The sequence below is a fragment of the Octodon degus genome, unplaced genomic scaffold (assembly GCF_000260255.1).
Source record: "Octodon degus isolate 3935 unplaced genomic scaffold, OctDeg1.0 scaffold00216, whole genome shotgun sequence".
Taxonomy (NCBI): Eukaryota; Metazoa; Chordata; class Mammalia; order Rodentia; family Octodontidae; genus Octodon; species Octodon degus.
Window position 1 is genome coordinate 47,521 of NW_004524792.1, and position 17,691 is coordinate 65,211.

Genomic DNA, 17,691 nt, shown 5'->3' on the forward strand with positions numbered 1-17,691 from the left:
AATTGGTCAACACTTTAAAGAATTCAAAGTGTAAAAATACAAAAAAAAAAAAAAAAAAAAAAAGGAGTTTGTTGAGCAGCTGCTGTGTGCTGGGGATGGGCGAGTGGGCATGCGCCTCCCATGAGCCACTGCAGACCTCACGGGGATGCGCAGGACGTGAGATGTCGCCACAGGAGAGGAGGGGGCAGTGACGCCATCTGCCATGGACTTCCTCGCCCACAGATGAGCAGCATCCAGCTGGGAGGATGACTATCCTCCAGGTCACTGAGCCAGTGATGGCGTGTGGGGCTCTCCCACCCTTCGCGCACGGCCCTGCTGGATTCCGGGTGGAGAAGCGGTGGGCACGGTCCTCAGAAGATGTCAGGGTGCAAATACCAAATGTCACGCAAGGAGGCGAGGTGCGTGACGCTCGGGCACTTGACAGCGTTCGCGGAGCGGTTCGTGCGCTGTGTGGCTCAGCGTCGCGGGGCAGCCCACGTCCCGGAGTAAAGTGAGGGGCAGAGGGGAGGGTGATTGCGCGGCCAGAGTGCGGGTGCCTGACCACACTGCAGCAGCTGTCAGACCTGCTGGGGCCTTGCTGGAGAGCTCAGCAGCCTGGGAGGATGACACAGTCGGAGGACCCCGGGAGTGGCCCAGAGGTCAGGTGGGCACTTTGGCTGTTGCCTTGAGGGCCTTGGGAGCCATGTGACTGCGTCCCGTGGTGGAGGAGGTCCCAGGAAGGGGAAGAGTCTTAGTGGGCTTTCTGTGGCTTCACCAGAATAGCCAGTGCTGGGGCATGGGTAAAGGAAAAAGAGCTAATGGTCCATGACTGGTGACTGGAACATCCACACAGCACGCGGCCCACATCTGGTGCACCCCCGGCTGAGTTACTGGGTAGCAGAGGGCGCCCGAGGCAGGAGCATGCGCATAGACACACACGAGAGGGAGGGATCTCGCACGGTGAGGGGGAAGCAGTCAGCTCTTTCCTAGTAGCCGCTCCGCTGGGAGCTGAGCCCTGGAGGCCCACTGCTGGGCTCTGCCCACCCTCTACATCCTTGGGAAGGTGCCCGGTTCTCAGTGCCCATGGAGAGGGCAGGCTGCTGGCTCGTGAGCCTCAGGGGAAGAACCCGATGGCACAGGTACAAGCTGAAGCTGCGCTTGCAGAGTAGGCAGCAGGGGCAGCTAGCTGGCAGGCTGGAAGAGCACAGTCGGCAGAAGCTGCTGCAGCCGCTTCACACGGTCTGTGATGGGCAGGTGTGTGGCAGCCTGCGGGGAGGACATGAGTGCATGTCTGTGGGCAGGGCAGGAAGGGCAGGGTGGACACAGCCCATCAGGCCCCACCCTCGCCCTGGCATCCCCTCGGGCACTTGTAGCTGCCTTCCGAGTAGAGTGTTTGTGCCTACACTCGGAGGCACTCCGGTCTCCTTCTCTCCCTGTCTGTCGCTGCCCTCTGCACTAAGGGGCCCAGAAGCATGGCCAGGCAGGACTCTCAGCTGCACCTGTCAGCTACTTCCGTGTGACAACCTGCCTGCCTCTCCACTAGGGGCCACACTGTCACCCACTAGGGAGAAGCTCTGTGAATTCCTCTTCCATTGCACATCCCTGCCACCTTTTAACCCCGGGTGCACCTGTGCTCCCTGGAAGTGTTCCAGGCCTTCCCCGGGCTTCCTCTGATTCTTCCTTAGCCCCCTCCTCCATTTCTCCTCCGCGTTTACTGAAGCACAGATGTAATCCCACATTTCCCCTCACTGCCAATTAATTCAGCCTGCAGCCTAATAGTCAGGACCTTCCCCACCACATTTCCAGTCAGAAGACCTTTCATGGCTCCCTTCGACACCTGCCTGCAAACTTTCCGCCCTGCTTTCTCCTGTGGACATTGTTTTCACTAAAGCTGCGTTTTTACTGCCTACATTTTTCCCTTGGGCAAAACCCAGCTCTCATCAAGCAGGCTGGCAAGGCAGCCGGGAGGCGGTGCCCGTCCCAATGCAGCCTCCTTCATGCAAAGCAGTTACAGCGTGAACACCTGCTGCAGGGCTCCCGGAGACAGTTTGTTCGCGGAGCCTTGTGTGGAGGCTCTTTCAGCTCTCTAATGAAGGAGGGCTTGTGGGCTTTGGGGCGGCCTCTCTGCCACCGCTTACAGTAAGGAAATCTTCCTGTGCTTTGTTAAGACTGAGTAGTGCCCTGTAAAAGAGAAAAAAGTTGAAGTGATTTTATTACACAAAGAATTGTCATTACTTCAGCAGCATCATATAAGAGTTACACTCTGCTGATCACCCACTGGGTTTTTATTTTAGCCGTGAGTTGAATTTCAGCAGTTATTGCCAAACTTTTAAAGTCAGTAATATCAGAAAAGCCACAAACATTATTCCAACAGCAAATACATCCACAGTCCCAGCTTTAGGAGGAGGCGATGATGAGTCTAGTGTGTTTAATTCTTCATCTAGGAATCTTAGGATCCAGATCAATGCAGGTGGAACACTCTTTCCTGAAGCGTGTGGGCCCTGGAGTCTCCGATGTCAGCATGCTTCAATCTTGGTATTCGCATCCCCACAATGAGATGTCTCAGGGATGGGACTCCAGTCTAAACGTGACACTAATTCACCTGTATACATTGTCTGAAGGAACTCTTTGCATGATATTTTAAAAAAATTTCATGTGTAGAAAGCTTGATGGGGTGGGGCTTTCCCTGGTATCATCGAGGCAGTCAGTGCCCGAGATGCTTCCTGTTTTGGAGCTGTTTGGACTTGGATTTGCAGATCCAGGACCCTCATGCACAAGGGGCTAGGAAGCTTCAGTGAGTTTGACACCACTGGCTTCTCCCTGGCAGCTCGGGCTACGGTTTCTCTGCAGGTAGAGAGAGGCAAGTGGAGCATGGAGCTCAGTGCTGGTGGGCATGAATGGGGATACAGCCAGCCAACAGTGACCTTCCCTGCAGGGGAGGAGCAGGGGATGCCAGTACCCACCAGCGGCCAGCGGCCTAACATGGGGGTGTCCCCTTGTCCTGGAGCATGTGGGCAGTGAGCAGCAGAGAGGGTGTTGTTCAGGGAGCAGGCAGACAGTCCTGCCCACTGGGCATGCTGATCTTGTGGAAGGTGGAAGCATGAAATTAGAGAAGTCAGGGAGCCTCCCAGAAGGCTGGCTTGAGCCAGAGGTTGCTTATTGACCTGCTTGCCATAAACAGAGACAAGATTGCTTGCGCTGGGGCATCATGACAAATGTTTGGGTTTGAAAACTTCTCTACACTCTGCTCTGATGAGTTAAATATATTTATTTAGAAATCCGCTCAGATAATCGAATTCTGCTCTGGACTGAGTGCAATTTCAAAGAGTTTGCTAGTGGCTTACATTAGGGCCATAATAGATGGAAACCACAGTTCAGGAGGAATGGGAAGGGGAAGGAGTAGAAGGGGAGGGGAGGGACAGCAGGGGGAGGGGAGGAGCAGAAAGAGACCTCTGCTCCCGGATTCTAAAACCAAAGGCTGCAGCACTGCCCCCTGCTCCTTGGTGGCAGGCACTTTTCAGAAGCAGTGTTGAACTTCTCCAGGAAAGATGGCAGTGGGTCACACGAAGGCTGCTGGGTATGACTTTGTCGTGGGACCTGTGGTCTGGGTGGTGTGGTTTGTCCCTGACCCAAGTTCCTTTTTAGGAAAGAAAGGGAAAAAGGGCAGTCTTACCAGAGCCAGTGTCACCTGTCAATGCACAGCAGAGGTTGAGGGGAATATGTGCTCATGGGAATGACACTGGCTATTGCCACTCTGCCCATCCTCCTGATCAGCCTCACAGCAGCAGACCGTCAGCATGTGCTGTCCAAGCGGCACCATCCCCAGCAGCCATTCCACTTGGCATCTCTATCTCAGACTCTGAGCAGCCTGATGACACAGGCTGCCAGTCGTGCAAGGGGAAACAGCCGGGGACAAACAGCCCTGAGACATCAGCAAAGGTGACCACACAGCAGCAAGGGACAGGTGGCTGTAAGGTCTGGAGGATCTGAGGATGACCACATCGAGAAGTCTGCATACTGGGGCCGCTGCAGACTGTTCCACCCGACATCCAGGCAACTGCAAGGTGCTCAGGGAAGCGCCTCAGTCACGCGCTGAAATGCGAGTCATTGCAGCACAGAAGGCCATTCCCAGTGTGAGCCCAGCAGGTCATCACCCATGACGCAGGACAATTTTTCAGACAATTTGATTCAGGCAACTGTTAAACAGGGATCTGCCAACCAATTGCTCACCTGCCACCTGGGCCACAAGGCAGCTTCGGCCCCCATGTGGACAGCACTGGTGTGGATTCCTCAGGGGCCAGTCCCAAGAAGCTCCTGGCTGCCTGGAAGCCAGGTGCACTGGCCAGTCCGGGAGGGCTGCGCAGGGAAGGCATGATGTGGTGGCCGCAACAGCCGCGGGGACAGGGTGACCCAATCAGCCTGCAGGAGTGCTGCTAGTCCTGCTGGACACAGCCATTGGTCATGTTTAGCAGAAGACTCGGCACATGGCCACACTCGTGTAGAATCCAGAAAAGATGGCAGGAAAGGGTGGGGCTCTTAGTAGATAGAGGAGGGGAGAAGGGGAGGGGTGACGATCAGCCTCTGCTCAGAGTTGCTCCCGGAACAGTGAGACTGCGGGGAGCACGACCAAAATGTGCTCTGAGAATGCGTGGACCTGCTGGGGCAAAGCCCACTCCTCTGCATAAACAGTCGCCACCCAGGGCAGAGGAGGAGAAGGAGCAAATGACAGTGAGGAAAAGGGGCAAGTGCTGCTGGAGTCAGCACACGTCCGAGCATAATGGCCGCCGCGCGTCTGTTATTTATTTATGAAAATAACAAGTCTCCACTTAGGAGAAAGTCTCTCGAGAACGCAGTTATCATCCCCAAGTGGTCTTGCAACAGTTCTGGAACCACTAAAACGGAATTCCAAGCACAGGATTTGCAGAAAAAGTTTGCCCCACCCCAGCTCTGCTCCTTTCATCCTTGCTATAAACCCTTCCTGTCGGGAAGCCCCAGGAGCCAAGAGGTGCGCTGTGGCGCTCCCTGGGCCAGAAGGGCTGGGCCCTGCAGCCCGTGCTTGCTTCCTCCGGCGTGAGCTGGCACCAAGCCTCCGCGTTCCATCGCGCAGATGTGAGGGGCTGCCAGCGAAGCCACGCCCGGCAGGGCCGGGGTCTGGGCTGCTGCTGCTTCCTTGGGCACAGCCTCAGATGTGCTTCTTTCTGGTCACCTTTCCAGAAAGTAGGCTGTGGTCCTGCAAATGCTGCCCCCCTCCGCTCCCTCCTTCCTCTTTCCCTCCTCCCTTCCGCGAGCTCTGCCTTCCCTCCCCCTCCTTCCTGTCCCTTGCCCTCCTCCTCTCCATCTCTCCAGAGGGCTGAGGCTACTTGCAGCCACTGACCCCACCCTCTTCAGGAGTGGCATCCGAGGCCACTCTGTCAGGACACAAGTGTTCGTCCCATCGCCATGCAGTCCCTTTGTCTGCGGCTCTTTGCAGCTCGCCCTGCTGGAGGCTCCTGGGCCCCAACTGCTCAGCCTCTGGCTTCGCACAGAGCGCTGAGCTCCTCCAGGTCGCAGCGGAGCACTCGCAGCTCGAGGTCCTGCCGAGGGCAGCGCATGCGAGGAGGAGAGAGGTCCCACAGCTCGCTCCCCAGACCACACGCAGCCTGGTCTGGGTGTGACACCTCGGCTCCTGCCACCCTGGGCCCTGGGCTCTCACCCCACACCTGGCAGCCCCTTTGCCCGCCAGCCGGCTCCAGGCGCTGTCCTTAGCAGCCCCATCTCAGCCGAGCGTGGCAGTGTTGAGCATGCGCTCTGGCGTTTCTGCTGGTACTGGGAGCAGCTGAGGCCCCCAAGCCCGACAGCAAGAGACCCGCAGGCAGGCAGACAGGAAGCGCACAGCACCCTGAGCAGTTACACGGGCCCAGTGCACTTCTGGGTGCCTTGGCCACGCCGAATTAGGGTCATCTTTATCCTTCTTTTAGCTTTGTGACTGTAAGCAGCGGAGGTTGAGGATACCAGTCAGCACTTCCTTGTTGTGTAAACCATCACAGTGCTGGCTTGAGTTCCCAAGTTACTCTGGGTCCCGTGTTCTTGTTGACTGCACGGGTTTATAACCAGGAGTGAGGACCCTCACAGGGTGCTGCTGGGATCTTTGTTTATTTCCCTCCTGGTTATAAAGTCAAGTTCGAGGTTACGCCTTTTAACTGCTTACATTACATTTCGAGAAATGTAAAGAAAATCTACTTTATTTAATCCTCCATTTTATAATGATCTCAAGCTTGTAAAATCTAATTTAAAGGTGACACTTTAGGAATAGACATTCAGCTGCCGTAGCTAGGGAAAGTGCGCTGTCTTTAACATGTCCCTGTGCTCCCATTTGAACACAGCCAGAGAAGAAAGCGGGGTGCTCCCTAGGACCTGCGCTCGGCCCCGGCAGCACAACTCTAGAGGTCTCTGCTGTCCCTGCTTTCTGGGGCCAGGCATTTAAGCAGCGCACCTCAGCTGTCCCAGGGTCAGACCCAGGCCAGGCCAACTTCCTCGCATGGCCCACCTGAACTTGAGGTCAGACTGTGCGCAGCTTACCCAGCTTTCTGTCCTGACTATTAGGGTGTCCCTGACAGTCACGCAGAGACGGGCTCCTGGTCGGGCACACTGACCAGGCCTGTTGCCCTACAACCAGGGCAAGTATCCTTGCCATAGTGCGCCTTCCAGGCCCTTGTAAGTGTGCAAAAGCTACTTTAGGTCTTTCACGGCACAGCAGAGAGGGGAGAAAGCAGTCATACCCAGTAGCTGAGCTTGACTCCGAAAGTCCCCCTCTAGGTCCTGGTATCCAGGAACCATGACATCATGTAACAAACTCCTGGAGGGTGTGAGAGAAAGACATAAACTTAGAACTAAAATCTTCATGAGATCGTGAAAACCAAGGAAGGCGGGAGGGAGCGAGCTGTCTTTGGAGGCGCCGCCCGAGAGGCCCCAGCGGAGCGTGTGCAGCGCTGCAGGACTGGAACGGGGCTTCCAAGCCCAGGAAGTCCCAGGTGGCTGTTCTGGGGACAACCCAGCGTGGAAGAGGAGCCCTTAGGCTGGGCAGGTGACCCCCAAAAGGGGCACGCATCTTTAACCTGTGCAGCGGAAGGGGGGTGTGGGGCCACATAGCCTGGGCACAGCATGGAGCCGCCGGCTGGGGAGAGGGAAAGGAACAGCCTGGCTCTGGCTAGCCACGCCCTGTTCCAAAATCACCTTTCCTTTCCAGTCCATCAGCAGAAATGTGGGGTGCAGAACTCCACCCCACTGTAGTTGGGTTGGCTGAAGAGAGAACAGCAGGATTTCAGCCTTTGTTGACCCAGGACTTGGGGCACAGCTCACTCTCCTTGGGTCAGCCTCTACAACAGGCTGGGTACCTGGGGCGGGAGCTCCTTCCTCATCTGAGCAGAGGCCGAGTCACCACTGCCCAGAGCCATGAAATCTCCGTGCCCCAAGCTCTCCAGTGTCCCCTGCACCTCCAGCTCCCTGCCTTCCCCGCTAATCCACAGCAGACAATGATAAAGGCTCTGTTTCCTGACAGATGAAGGCCTCAGCATAGGAGGAAAGAAAGGACAAAAGCAGACTGAGTTTTTAGGGGAGCAGGCAAAACACAAAACAAAAGCCAGAGGGACCCTTCCTGGTTTGAGTCCAGGGACTGCCAGGTGTCCAGGAGGAGAGCATCGGCTGTCACCTGGATGCTACTTGAATCTGCGTGGCACAGGTTGTGTGCCCATCCGCCCACAACGGGCATTAGGCAGACCATTCATGCCCTTCAGTTTTGGGGGATGAGGAAGGTGAGGGATGGGAGAAACAGAATGAAAGGAGCAGCAGAGCAGGTCTCCTGTATCTGACACACCTAGCCCGAAAGGTGTGTGTTACTTACGGAGACAGTGCCCTATTGTCATCCTGGGACTGCTTCTCTCCGCAGGTCATCCTGGGACTGCTTCTCTCCGCAGGTCTTGGAGAGACCCAATTTTCCCGTACAGTGTGCGAGGACATCTGGGGCAGCACTTGGTGGGGGTGTTCCACCTGACCCAGGAGTGGGGTGTTGAGCAGCGGGTCACCTACGGAGGCTGCTCCTGCCCTGGAGGGCCGCCTCGGCCTCTTCCCGCTCTGGTGAGAGCGAGCAGGGACCACGTAATGTTGGTGCTTCTCTGTGTAAGAACTCATTTTCCGGGATTCAGAAGCTTCTCACCACTGAAGAGGAAAAATCTAAACCTGTAAATGTCTGCAAAAAGAGAAAGCAAAAGAGAAAGAGGGATGGGGGAAAGGAGAGAGAAGTAGAAGAGAGCTTGGGAAGAGAGGAGGAGCTTGAAGAGAGAGCGGGTGGCAGAAAGGAGGAGAGAAGAGAGAAAGAAGCTGTGACTCAGAGGGCAGGAGTAGGGGAAGGGGGCCAGACAGTGGGAAATGCCTCAGCCGGACGCGCCAGGGCACTGTCCCAGTGATGTGTCCTGAGCTCTGGCTGGCTCGCCAAAAGACAGCCAGCAGACAGAGCCCAGGGAATTCCCAGGACAGGGCGGGAGCCTTGGCTCCTGCCCCCGGGGGAGAGGCTGCAGGTTTGCTGGCTTCCACCCAAGAGAATAATTTTCAATATGTATGAGGAAGAAGTTAAAAGGGGTTTAAGTTAGTAGAATTTTAAAAGAAAACATCAAAGAAAAACATTTTTAAATTAAAAGTAAAATTTTAAAATTAGAATTTTTTTGGTCTCCTTCCCACGTATTTTTCCTGCCCTGCATGTGCACTAGCTTTATTTCATAATAACAAATTAGCCATGTCATGCAGCTGAGTGAGCGGGTATCTGGGCCTGGAGAACTGAGCTGGAAGGCAAGCAGGGGGCTCCTGCTGCTCCACTTCCTGCAGGGTGATGGAGATGTGCTTCATAGCATCTACAGGCCAACCCCACAGAGGACAGGCTCGGCCTCAGATCAGGCCAAGAGGATAGGTGCCCTCAGAGCCAACTTGGGACTGTCAAGGAGTGTGTGGAAGGCCCCAGGGAAGTTCTTTCCACCTTTGTGGGGGTAAAACCTAGTGCCTCACAGCGGCGGGATGGGAGGGTGAGGGGACAGGAGCCCCCTGTGCCTCTTGGTGTGTCTGTCACTGTGCCCAGCCATGCCAGGACCTGCCGGCACATGCAGGCGCCTCCGTCATGGCTCACACAGACCCAGGAGCCTGGGGAACCTGCCCATGGTCCCAGCTCGATTGTGTCAACAGACACAGCACCACCACTCCTGAGACAGTGCTCTGAAACTCACTCATGAATCTGTAGACCTCCATCTCTCATTTCCAAGGACATGCTGCAAACACTCCTGGTTAACTTCTCAAATCCACAAGGCATTATAGTCACAGGTATAATTTAAAGGGGTCAAACCTTTGGGCCAAAGCCTCAAAATAATTCATGATCAAAACCACAAGGGTTCTTAGTCTGACCTCATCAGAGCACATTGCCCGCTCTGAACAGAGGGGGTCACGCTGGTCTCTGCTGATCCCTTGCATGTGAGCACTTGGTCAGCGGTGCTGTATTCAGTGGGTGAGCTACAGAACGGGGGATGCCAATGGTCCAAGGGGGAGAGACGAGGAGCTGAATGCGGAACCCGGGACGCTGTGGGTGGCAGACCAGCATGCGTCCCTGCCTCTGTCTGCTTTCGGCCTCCCCACTACAGGACCCATGAAGAGCCGAACCGTCTCTGTGTCTTTCCACTTCCCTTCTTTCCTCTCTTCCCTTTCCTAGCAAGCCTTCAGCACTGGATCTGCCAAGGACGCAAGCGGGAATGAAGCCAACTGCGCCACCTTGGTTTGTGGCTGGCTGCGTGCCACTCCCTGCGAGAGTTGGGCTGCTGGCGATAGTGTCAGTGATAGTGAGGGGCTGGGGGCCTCAGTGGGACTGTGGCTTCCTGTCAGGGAAGGGGGATGTGGAAAGGGGACGAGGCAGCGGCAGCAGTTGGGAAATTAGTTACGTTAAATAACTGACTGGATACAAAGCAAAATAGATAATGAGTAGTGTGAGCCAGATTTCTCAGATTGGAGCAAAGATTTATAAATTCAGAATACAGGGAGGCTAGACAGATTCCTGAGGTATTACGTTAAAGTCCAAAGTATCAGAAGGAATGCATGCATTTTTAAAATAAATATGCACAGGAAGGAATGGAAAGAGTTGTTGTCCCTCCATGTGAACACAGGTCTACCAGATAGCTCTCGTTTTTGTCCAGGGAGCAGACCCCAAGACAGTGGCCCCAGAAGCAGCAGCCACTCTCAAGACAGTGATCCCCAAGAGCACAGCGCTGAACACCACACTCCACGCAAAGAAAAGGAGCTCTTTGGAGAGGTCGCAGGCTGAAGGGAGAAGGGCAGGAGCAGAAAGAAGACAGGCCTGCAAACCTCCCTGCAGCAGAACGCAGAGCCACACGGGGGAGCTGCAGCCAGCTCGCAGGGGCCCTCACAGCTCGGGCGATGTGAGCATCAGAACAACCTGCACACCCACTAAAGTAGGCTTCGGGGTGTCTGCTGATAACAGCTGGCTTGGCAGTTAATTACCTGAAGATAAGGGGAAGTGCTCACTTGCAGTGGAACACCGATTAATAATGGTGGACATAGCTAGTCACTCTTTGGTGGCATTGTGATGGGGTGTGACAAGCACAACTGTTGACGACGACTAGGCTCGGTGTAAAGAGGCTGAGAGGGGAAGAGCCGTCGATGTAATTGGGAGTGCGTCCCCCCAGGGTGCAAGCCCAGTGCAGCCAGAAGGCGAGGGCCTCAGTGGAGAAGTCCATCACTCGCTGACTTGGCCAGGTCGCCAGCTGGCGCTGGGGATGTGCGGCCCGGCACTGCGCCAAGAGGGACAGTGTCGTGTCTGTGGACCTGCTGCCAGAATCCACGTGCCAGGTTGACAGGCATCCTACGTAGTGAAAGGCGGTACTGGCTGGGTGGCCAGGGCGTGAGGCCAAGGAGTGAGGGGCCGTCCCGTGTCCAAGGAGATGGTGAGCCTCAAAGGCTAAATGCAGCCTGTGATGTTGGTTAGGGTCCTGGGCACAGAGGGTGTGGGACATCGTGGGCGCACTTAAATGGAGTTTCCTGTCAGCTGATAGCGTGGAGTCAGATAGTAGTGCTGAACTGCAGGATGGCGGTGTTGGCCTGGGTGGAGCTGTGCTGCAGGTGGTGTTGACGTGGATGGTGCTTTGGAATGGCTGCAGGTATTAAACGGATGGCGATGATGGACTGGATGGTAGTACTGTATCAGCACAGTAAGTCCCCAACTTACGAACAAGTTCTATTCTGGGAGAACACGTGGAAGCCACATTCATTTGTAAGTCCAATGAAATGAGTTGTGCACACTTTGACACAAGCAGACAATGTAAAGCATAGAGAAAGCAAACGCAAGGTCTGTTCACAGTACTGGTGTGTCTTTTGTACAGTCCTTGTACTAGATAGATGCATGTGCACCGGGTTTTCTGTACAAGTTAGTGGACCCTGGCTACTGAGAGCGCCTGGAGCACACAGGATCGTATTTGTGCTTAAGAAAAACAACTGTGTGAACTTCAGAACCACCAGAAAACTGCATGCAGGCCTTCACGCTGCTGCAGCTTAGTCAGAGGGGCTGCGGGCCTGGGGCGCCCTTTGGGACTTCTCGCTCCTGGCTCCCAGGGCCTGGCAGGCCGGGCCCTGCCCTGAGGACTGCCCGCTGCCCCAGGCCTCCCGCCTGGGGCTCCTCCTCAGCACCACCTCAGCTCTGGGGCTTTCTTCTCCACTGTGCCTGCGTAAATCCCAGCACCTCCTGGGTTTGGATCTTCATCTCAAACGAAGTTTTAGAATGAGGAAAGCAGCATCTCATAAGGTGAGAAAATGAAGCTTGGAAAAATAAAGCCCGCCTACCAGTCTTGCCCCTCGTCTAGATTTTCACAGAAAATGTGTTACTGAGGAATCTGTTACTGAGTCAACGCAGCCATGGCCATCAGAGCCTCAGTCGGTCATTGTCCCCCAGACCAGAAGACTGGCCCACGTCCCTCAGATGTGTGCTCCAGAAGGGCCTAAGCTGTGTGGGTGCTATGACTTTAAGAAGTAATGCAAAACTTTAAAGGGACACACACACTTGTGCCTACCAAGGAGTTTCCACAGGCCCAAGAGCTTGAGCAGCCCGGAACAGCTGATCACGTCTGTTTCTTGCCCTGAAAGGTGTGTGTTATTTTCATCGAGTGCCTTATGCACGCCTCCCCACATAATCCCTACTCTTCACACTTGCTCCGTTTTCGTTCACTGTCTTGCTCGTGGGACGCACCCTCACTCTTCGGCGTGGGCCTGCTCACATAGGCATCTGCGCTCACTTACTGCTCTCGCGGCTTATCCCTGGGGCGCACTGTCATTCGGCCCGTGCGTTTTGTCGGTCTGTCTCTTCGTGGACAAGGAGCTCATTCCTGACCTCAGCATCCCCGAATCCCTTGAAAGGGGCGCAGTCGCTCAGAATGGTAAGCTCCACAGTCTGCCACAACCTCAGAGAGGAAACCCTTGCTGCTAAGAGAGCAAGCATGTGATGTGGCTTCAGACGTGACCCACGTCCGTGGCATGAGCTGGGAAACAGCGCGACCCAGCTCAGTAGGTGTGGGGACAATGAGCACACTGATCCTACGGCGCACCCAAACAGGACTTCTGTGCAAACCTGCTTACAAATGCAGAACTTACTTGAAATAAAATGTAGTTGTGGTTTAAGAGTGCTGCCACATGTAATTCATGTAGAAAGCTTTGCACGTCACTTACTCTGTGTGCCGCGCCAGCCCTGTGCAGTCTCACTTGTTACTTGACTGTAGTCCACACCTATGAGGTTACACCTTCGTCACAGCAGTCTCGGTGGAAGTCCCAAGCGACTTGAGCCCTGCGCCTGCGTGTGCCGGCACACCTCGCTCCAGGATGGCGACACCACTGCAGCCCAAGTCCCCGTTCCTCCTGCAGCTCACCTTCTGCACACCTTACCCGGCAGCGTGCGGCAAGGCCACATCCTTGCTGACTCAAACGTGGCGCCTTCGGCTGCTCACCAGAGCCCTGCGCCACCTCCACGGCCGCATGGCACACTGGGATGCTGCCCTGCATAGATACACTCAGTCCTGGATAACTTGATTTACGCTGTGAATAGAAATTGCTGCCATGCTGAGCCATTCTGTGTTCAAGAAACACTTGCTTTTCTGTTTTTGAAGTGTTTTTTGTAATATATTTATCAAAACCAAACATATATAAGGATTTACACTTTCCACTCTTGGTGATGATATCTGCATATGCAAATAGCTAGGACTTCTCTCGCGAGCCCTGGAGTCCCCATGCCATTCCTTAGGCACCAGCAGTCTTTCCTCTTGTGAGTGTCAGTCTTGCCGTCCCACCCTGGAGCCCAGCTCTCAGCTGATTCCACTGTGCTGTGCACCAACTCTGGTCCTGGGAAGTAGAGGCAAAATCTTGGGGTTGGAGGGCAGCGTGTCCTGCTTGGGATCCACATGCGTCCATGAACTCATTTGTCCACTCACTGGGCACCATCAGCCCACTGAGCCCCAGGGGCAGGCCCCAGGGCTCCTCCAGGCAGGTTCACAGACGAGTGAGGTGCCCTCAGCGTTGGCCGCTGGTGGAGGATGTCCGCCAGAGCAAGTGGCCATGGGATGAGTGCAAGGAGCACACCGGGAAGGCCGCAAGGTGGAGAGGAGGCGGGCAGCCTTGGCAGGTGAGAATTTAGAAGCTTCAAGCAGCCCTGGCCCAGGAAGAAGCCACGTGGCACTCAGCAGAAAGTCGCTTATTCATGCTGATGTCTGCATTCAGCGCACCCCACCACAGCGAGACGTCTGCACTCAGGGTGACCCCACCACCACGAGGGGAGCCGACAGGAGAAACACTGCCTGCAAGTGCAGCTGGCACTGTGTGCTCCACACTGCTGAAGACTGAACTCTGGGAGCACTGTGCAGGCCCAGCCCGAAGAGGAGACTTCTGTGGCCAGGGGCCAAGTCCAGAACCCTCGTGGGGAGGGCAGGAGAGGTGGGCTGGGCCCGGGCAGTCTTGGGAGGCAGAACTCACTCCGGGTCTCAGCAGGAGGAGGGAGCCCTCGGGCTGTGTCCTTGACCATGGCACCATTCTCAAGTAAAGAGCATATGAAGAAAGAGGGTTGTTTTTTATATTTTTTATTCATTTTAATGAGAAAAAAAGAACATAGCAATGAAACAGTTTCAGAACAGATTAGTAGGACAGTAATTAGTACATCATACTACTGTTGTCTTCATAGTAGTTGTTCAGAGGACAAGATGCAGACGTGATATCTTGTCTAAGCAATGTTAGTACAAATAGGGTTTTGAAGAATGTTAGTATTTAGTTTTTAAAAGCTCTGGAATACCAAAGAGGAGCCACCTGGTAGAAAGGGTGTGTCTGCCAGTTTCTTGGGATGAGCACCGCCAACTTTTGCCCATCATGAGCCGCTGTGCAGCACCTGAGGGTGGGTTGCGCCCTCTGACCTCTGTGTAGACTCAGAAGAAAGGCCCCTGGGCGCAGAGTCTGGTGGACTCCTGGCCATTTCAGCAGGAAGCACAGGACACCCTGCTGTGTGCGGCGCAGCTCGGGATTCCTAGTGGATTTGCTGGCAACGTGGGACTTGGGGGTCCTCATAGGAGATGCAGAACTGTGCAGTGATGGAAGGAAGTGAAGCAGAGGGGATGGAGCGGAGTGTGAGGAGCAGGAAGGAGGATAGGTGCCCCCAGCCCCGCCCTGGCACACAGTACCTGGGCACCCTCGAGCCCAGGAGGAGAGGGAGTGGTCTGTCTCTCCTCCAGCTTTGTAACTCAAACACCTGCTCAGCAAATGCATAAATAATCCAGTGATTAGCTCAGGACATGGACTGAGGCATCCCTGACTTCAAAAGTTTAAATCAAGAGTACAGGGCATAGCTACCCGTCAGTACAGTCTCCAAATTATATGCTAATTTTATCAGAAACATAGAACCATGAGCATTCCCTAGCCCAGCATCTCCAAGACTCAGTTTTGAACATTGCTCTGTGGATGGTGGTAGAAGTTAGGTGAAATCTGTAAGAAAGCATCCTGGAGTCAAATCAATATGCCAAATGTAGCTTTAAATGCCTTCAGATTAATCCCTCGCCTCAGAGCTTCTCTAGTCTGTGAGGATAACGATGTGTAGTGTGGGCTCCCAGCACGCACTTGACTGAACCTGTTTTGTCTTTGTCTCGTCTACCTCGGCACACAGCGCTTCTGTTGAGAACACGCTGTGCAGAGTTCTCTAGACAGCCAAGCAGTGCTGGGAGGGTGGCCGGCTCTGGCGTGGCCTGCTGGTGTGTGCGGTGTCCTTCTGCTCTCCGAAGCCTCCTTACCTCAGCCTCAGTGTGTGATGAATGCGTGGCCTTGTTAACACGGCAGGCAGGCAGAGAGGTTAGCGCCTCCGTGGCTGCGTGGCTCCATTCCACATGGAGCCCAGCCCGGATCCGGTAGCTGAGTTCTAGCACAGGGGGCGGGATGATTGCTTTTGCAAACCACATGCGTGTGTTCCCCTAATGTACACAAGCTATGAAATGTCTCTTTGGGGACCCCGAAGCACAAAGCGGAGCTGTTGCCTCAGTGACTGGCCTGGAGCTGGGAGTCTAATGCGATACACAGGTGGAAGGTGCAACTCTGGCTCTGTGGCCTCTTCCTGAGCTGCAGAGAGGGAAGCTGGGAAGCTGCAGCAGCCCCCCGCCGCACCCCATGTCCCAGCTCAGCTTGGCACTGTCTTGCGCACAGCACCTCTGCCAATCTGTTTTCCTTGAAACAGCTATAAAAATCCATTGTCCAGAGCCCCCCCCCCCCCCGTGGCAGGAGCTCTGAGGACCCCGCCCCACACAGGGACCCCCACGTCCCCTCAGCCTGGCCCTGGCTCCTGGGCGCTTTCGGCGACCCCTCCTTTGTCCAGTTCTGTTCATTTCTGTGCCCGGCCCAGTCCCACCGAGTACACTCTAAAGGCATGCAGTGAACATTCACATCTTCCCAGAACAAGAGCATCCTCGTCCGAGGTCGTTGTCACGCAGTGAGTTCAGATGAGGCTTTCTGACCGGAATTTTCTTAAGGTTGCCCAAAATAAAAGGCTTTTTCCGTTTCTTAAAATGTCTGTGTTTGTTTTATTTGTGGAATGAAAGTTTAGAGCCATTTATAAACAGGCAGCTGTTACAGGGCTGTACCTTTCTAGGGCCGTTCTTATTAGAAAAGCAAATTAATCTGGCCTGAAGGAGCAGTCCTGGTAGATCCCGGATTAGAAGACACTTTTGTTGACTTTTATGTACTGAAGTGTAGTTAAAAAATAAATGGAAAGATTTTATGCATAATAGCAGTGACCATGTTGATAAATAAGAAATATCAATAATTGTGAAATGTTAGTGACATATGAAAAAGCAAATGATTTTCAAGACCACAGGTGACATATGGGTCCTGGCTGCTCTGTCTGTGCACAGAAGCGGGAACTGGGCATCGGTTGCTGTGGAGCACTGGATGTGGCCCCTGCTGCAAGGTGACCCACAGGAACAACTGAACACCTCTTGTTTTTCCTCCCTAGCTTGAAGGGCGCTGATGCCGGCAATGGGATCCGAGTGTTCGCGCCAGACATCGGGGTGTTCCTGGCCAGCCTGGCCATCTGGCTGGTGTGCAGGAGCATGGTCCAGAAGCCGGTGCTGGAGGAAGCAGCCCAGGACAGCCTGGAGTTGGAGAACGAGGAGCTGGTAAGTCCCTTAGCTGGATTCACTTCGCAGCACTGGGTGGGTGGGAGAGGGGCCACCATGGTGCTCAGCGGCCTGTGCTCAGTGGCAGAGCAGCCTGTGTGGTCCCAAGGGGTGGTGACCTTGCACCCCGCCTGGGTGATCGAGTGCTCTCCGGGAGGTCGAGTTGGGGCCTGACCCTCCTCACTACCTGGGCCATCACCTGGCATGGTCCCGCCAGTCCCAGGGGAGTCTGAGCCGAGGACGAGGATGCACATGGTCACCCGGGGTCACTTACCTCCTCTGCTGCCCGCTGCAGTGGCCCATGGGTTGCAACCACTTGGTCTGTTTCCCTGGTTGTTTGGGGTCATGCCAACAAATACTGGCGTGGTGGTGTGGGGAGAGAAATTGGTCCTGTGAGCAGAGCTGCAGCAAGCTGTGCTCAAGGAAGTGCTCCAGGGGAGAGATGGCGCGTTGAGCAGAAAGGGAGAAGTGGTGACGGAAGGGCGCTAGCCCGGGTTGCCTGGAAGCTTCGGAGTGACTCCTGGGCCGGCAGCATGCTGGTTTTTGGATGTATTTTTATTAGTGCACGATTGCCTTTGTGGCAGAGAGTTGGGGTGTGTGTAGCACATCGCAGCCCTGTCTGCCTCCCTCCCCTCCCACTTCATCTCTTGGTTCCTTCCCGCTTGCTGAAGGCCCATCTCCTTGATTGCTGTCGCTTATCTTTCTTTTGCTCTTCGAATTATCTTACTTTTTGGGTTTTCATATAATAGAAATGTAACATGTAAAACTGTGTCTGGTTTATTGCCCGGAGCATTGTGGCCGTGAGTGCCTTCGCCTCCTACCAGTGCCTGAAATGCATTCTTCACGGCAGAGCAGCGCTCCCCGGGAGCAGCGCCCTGCTGTGTCCACCTCGGGTTGCAGGAGGCCGAGGCTCACGTCTCCATGACGACAGTAAAAGTCATCCTGTCACAGCAACACTAGAGTCACTGCTCCGGTGAGGAGGATGTCAGGCTCCACACTGTCCCCA

At 54.8% G+C, this 17,691-nt stretch overlaps 1 protein-coding gene across 1 annotated transcript in view; it reads left to right on the forward strand.

The window, feature by feature from the left end:
- Positions 1 to 17,691, forward strand: part of Piezo2 (piezo type mechanosensitive ion channel component 2) — a 181,586-nt gene that overhangs the window by 15,006 nt on the left and 148,889 nt on the right. Inside the window, exon 3 of the mRNA XM_023705295.1 lies at positions 16,523 to 16,685. Within this exon, the coding sequence (XP_023561063.1) occupies positions 16,523 to 16,685 (163 nt within the window). The remainder of the gene's footprint in view (positions 1 to 16,522; positions 16,686 to 17,691) is intronic.